We start from the raw sequence: 4086 nt of genomic DNA, 5'->3' as shown, positions 1-4086 counted from the left end.
CCTCACCAACCAGGGCTGCTTCCCAAGTGACAGAACAGAACAACTACATGGAATCAGCAGGATCACTTGCCCAGGTGTTCTCAAGAACATAGTCTGCTCTGCAAATGCCTTTTCAACCATGTGTCAACTCTCCATTTCCTCAATCTTCAATAGGTGTGCTGTGAACTCTGATACACTACTGAAAAAGAACCAAGTCCCTCAAAATAGGTGGAGGGGATAAAGACAGAAACGTGCAAGAAATAAACAGATTCTCCATTTTATTTTCAATAAAAATTTAGATCCTAGATGGATACAGCATCTGTAAAAGACAAGAACAGAAAGAATCACGTTAGAAATCCTGATACTGGACTGTACTATATATAACACAAGTTTGCAGATGCAACCTAGATCATTGATCTCTTCAACTACTCCAGAAGTGACCCCCCATCTACATGGAAGAGATACAAGAACGTAAGCTTGTAGCAGCCTCACTAGAAAGATACTGGATCAAAACTCTGAGCGAGGGTGCTAAACGGACAGTCTCACTGAAGCCTTGTGGCTAAAACAGGTCTCAGTGGACAGGTCAGATCAGCACATCCCCCAGTTACAACACTTGTGAGGCAGGAGAAAAATCTGTCAAAGCAACTGGAGTAGAAGGGTGCAAAAACACATGTGGAAGATGGAAAAGAAACCAACATAGCTTTAGAAGGGAGCTTTAGAAGAGCCCTGGAGCTCAAAAGAGCATTTCTAGACAACCTGAGCAAGGACACAACACCCCAGACCATGAGATGAACCCCCGCAGCACAGGAAGCCAGCCATAAACTTCTCCGAGTTTATCAAAGAGCTGTGCTGAATACACAACAGCAACAGAACAAAACCAGAGCTGAAGTTTTCCCTCACCCTATGTGGGATTAAAAGGCATCCTGAAAACTGCCAATAAGCACCTTGTTGCTAATATCAATGCACTTACCACCCGGATTCTGTGTCCAATGGCCTTGGCAGGAAGGTTGGAGCGGAACTTGGCGCGCACCATGCCGCTGTTGCCATGGGCACGGGTCACCTTCCCCCAGATGACTCGTGTCCTGTTGGGCTTGCCACCGGGGGTGACCGTGTTGCTGAGGAGAAGGGAACACAACTGCTGAGCACTCCAGGCACAGTTCCACAGGAGACTGCTCCATCAGTCAGACAGGGCAGACAATGCAGTCCCTTTAAGGCACTTCCATAACATCATTTCACAGCCATCTTTAACTGGGCCACCTTCCACTTTTATTTACCTGAGAAATCTGCGAGGCCTGACATTTTCCTTACACCTTCCAAACAGATAAGTACTGCAGCTTGTGATTTATCAGAACCTCCACTGAAGAATTATTAAAAAGTAACAAAGCTTAAAAATTTGGCAAACACTGATGCTAAGATGGTGAGCCCAAAAACTTACAAATTTCAACTCCAAAGAAAACGCAGTATCTATTTGTAAGATTTCTCCAGACACACCAAAGGCAGGAGAGGCCTAAGCCTTGGGGATGGGCTGCAAACCCCTGCTTTATGGGAAAATCCATACACCATCTTGGAAATGACAGTGGTCAAGCCATCAGTCTGATTGATTTTATTCAAGACAATTCTGAACTCCCATATCTTAACTCTTAACACTACACTCAAATAAAAACCTAAGCGGAAGGCAATAAGTAACTATTCTTAAGGCCTCCACCAATGCCAGCAAAGCAGAAGTGGCAGTGCTCTGACATAGACATGCAAAAGCCAGGATACCAACTCCTCGAGGCTTCACAAAATAATTCTGCTGTTAAAGCAACTCAGTGGCTCATGGTACCCAACACAAATTCACCTTCCTTCAACTTACATTAACCTGTCTTCAGGTTTTGTCAGACTCAAGCAAAACTTGTTCCTTACCTCATCTGGTCTCTGAAATATAGTTTACAACAAATGATAATTTCACATGATTCCATGATCTGAATGAAGAACATGTAGGCCAACTAAAGCAAAAATAACCAAGGACCTCAAAAAGAAAATCAACCCTGGAAGCTGGTCTGCAGAGTTTTACCTGGACATCCTATTGATAAACTGAGCCAAATTTAGTTTTGTTCCAACAAACAGCCTGCTCAGATCCCAGCATTTGCAAAAGCTGATATAGTAGTTAGGTAATTTAGCATAACAATAAAGCTACTCACTTTTTAGCTTTGTACACATAGGCACACCTCTTGCCCAAGTAGAAATCTGTCTCCTGACGGGCATAAACCCCTTCAATCTTCAGAAGGGCAGTGTGCTCCCGCTGGTTTCTGAGGCCACGTTTGTAGCCAGCAAAAATGGCCTTGCACCACAGCCTGAAACATTGAAAACATGTACAGGTTATATAATTCACTTCAAGGCATCCAATGCATAAGTAAATAATGTGCTGCTTCAGTAGAAACTATTTCCTGACCAGCAGAAATATAGCTGAGGAAAATTCCCACTAACTCTTCTTTTACTTATTATTACAAATCTTTACATTCAATCAACATAGGAAAGCTAAGGAAGATGAGGCATGTTACAAGCTTCTGTCACTACAGGCTTCACCCCAATACCAAAGAGCTTCAACACAAGCAGGTTGACATTTTCCAATGTCTACAACCACCCTGGGATGAGCAAACATTATTTTTTTCTATACAGCACATAAAGAGTCTCCTGGTTGCAGCAACTGATATAACAAAAGACCTTGACTACTGCCAATTTGTAGCCTTAAAGGAATTAACCAGGGAGACAACCCACCCCACAGACACTGGACAAGGGACATTACACAAACTCCTCAAGACAAGGACCTGTCTGTACTACACAGGTTAAGTTTAGGGCTCACCCCACACATCATGTACACATGACTGTCTCAACTGCATCCAACAACTGCCCCACAATACACCAGTATTAAACCAAGCTATCCAGTTCTATCCTCCAATCATACTCAACAGAAAATAAACTCCACAAATAATTACTGAAACAAAACACTGTGATTCAGGTTCAGTCCCTCCCCCATTCACAAACTCAACCCCTATATCCACAAGGAAACTCGATGCCATAGTAGCCATTACCCAAAGAAACCAGGTGTCTAGGCCTCTCCTGTACACTGAAGGTTCACTAACGTTGTGCTAAAAATACCAATAATACCCCAGAACTACCGAAAGGCCGGGGGATGGATGGAACAGCGCCTAGAGGCCTCAGAAGAAAGGGACGCTTAACAGAGGACCCAGCAAGATACAGGGCAGAGAAGCCCTCTTGGAAAATGAGAGCAGCCAAACGAAAACGAATCGCTGCCCGCCGCTTTACCAAAACACTCTCAGAAATGCTCAGTTTGCAGCACGATCTGTCAAAAGGCAAATGGTAACAGCAGCCGGGAGCCACGTCAGCAGGGCAGGTCACTCACCTCCCGGTCATGGTGTCCTCCTGAAGCCCTGGTCCCAGCAGGCCTAAAAAGGGCACACAAGCCATGAGCCTCCCGGGCCGGCAGCTCTGCCCAGCCCGGCCCAGCCAGATGGAGCTGCCGGGGCCGGAACAACCACCGGGCCGGGGGCCGCCCGCAGCACGGCCAGGAAGGCCCCAGCCTCCTCAGGACGGGCTGGGGAAGGGCAGACCCCTCCGCCTCCCCACGGAACCGGACACTACCAGCACCTCAGCCCCCCTGCCGCTGCGGGCCGCAACCCGCAGCCGGGACCATCCGCCGTACATCGGCGCCATCCCGCCCTCTACCCGCTCGGCACAGCGCCAGCCGCCCCGCCCCGGGAGCCCTGCGCCCGCCGAGGGGCCCATGGCGGGACCAGGCCCCCCCAGCCCGCCCCCCGCGGCCCCGCTCCCCGCTCACCCCGCGGCCGAGCGCCAAGATGGCGGGGAAAGACCGAACCGCGCGCGGCCTTCCGGGAGATGGGGCCGCCGAGGGCCCCGCGGGGCGACCGGCAGCGCCGCCTGAGCGGGAGCACCCGAGTCGGCGCCGCCGGGATGGGCCTCACCGGCCCCCGGCCCGCCTCGCGGCCCGGCCCCCGGTCCCCGTGCTCCGCCGGGCAGCGGGCAGGGACGGTTCCCGACCCGCCGTGCAGGCACCTGCCCGGGCGGCCCCGCCAGGCCCCGGGT

General features: G+C 50.0%; 1 protein-coding gene across 1 annotated transcript; it reads right to left on the bottom strand.

Annotated features, from left to right (window-relative positions):
* Positions 1–240: 240 nt before the first annotated feature.
* On the bottom strand, positions 241–3926 carry RPL35A (ribosomal protein L35a). The gene is made up of 5 exons (XM_051626856.1): positions 3821–3926; positions 3386–3428; positions 2163–2315; positions 950–1094; positions 241–298 (listed from the first exon to the last, which is right to left on the bottom strand). The coding sequence occupies exons 2-5, from the start codon at positions 3394–3396 to the stop codon at positions 275–277; spliced, it is 333 nt and encodes a 110-aa protein (XP_051482816.1). The 5' UTR covers positions 3397–3428; positions 3821–3926; the 3' UTR covers positions 241–274.
* Positions 3927–4086: the final 160 nt, after the last annotated feature.

This window comes from Apus apus, chromosome 8 (genome assembly GCF_020740795.1).
Source record: "Apus apus isolate bApuApu2 chromosome 8, bApuApu2.pri.cur, whole genome shotgun sequence".
NCBI classification, from domain to species: Eukaryota; Metazoa; Chordata; class Aves; order Apodiformes; family Apodidae; genus Apus; species Apus apus.
Note: the sequence above shows the minus strand (reverse complement) of the source record. Positions and strands in the feature narration are given on the sequence as shown.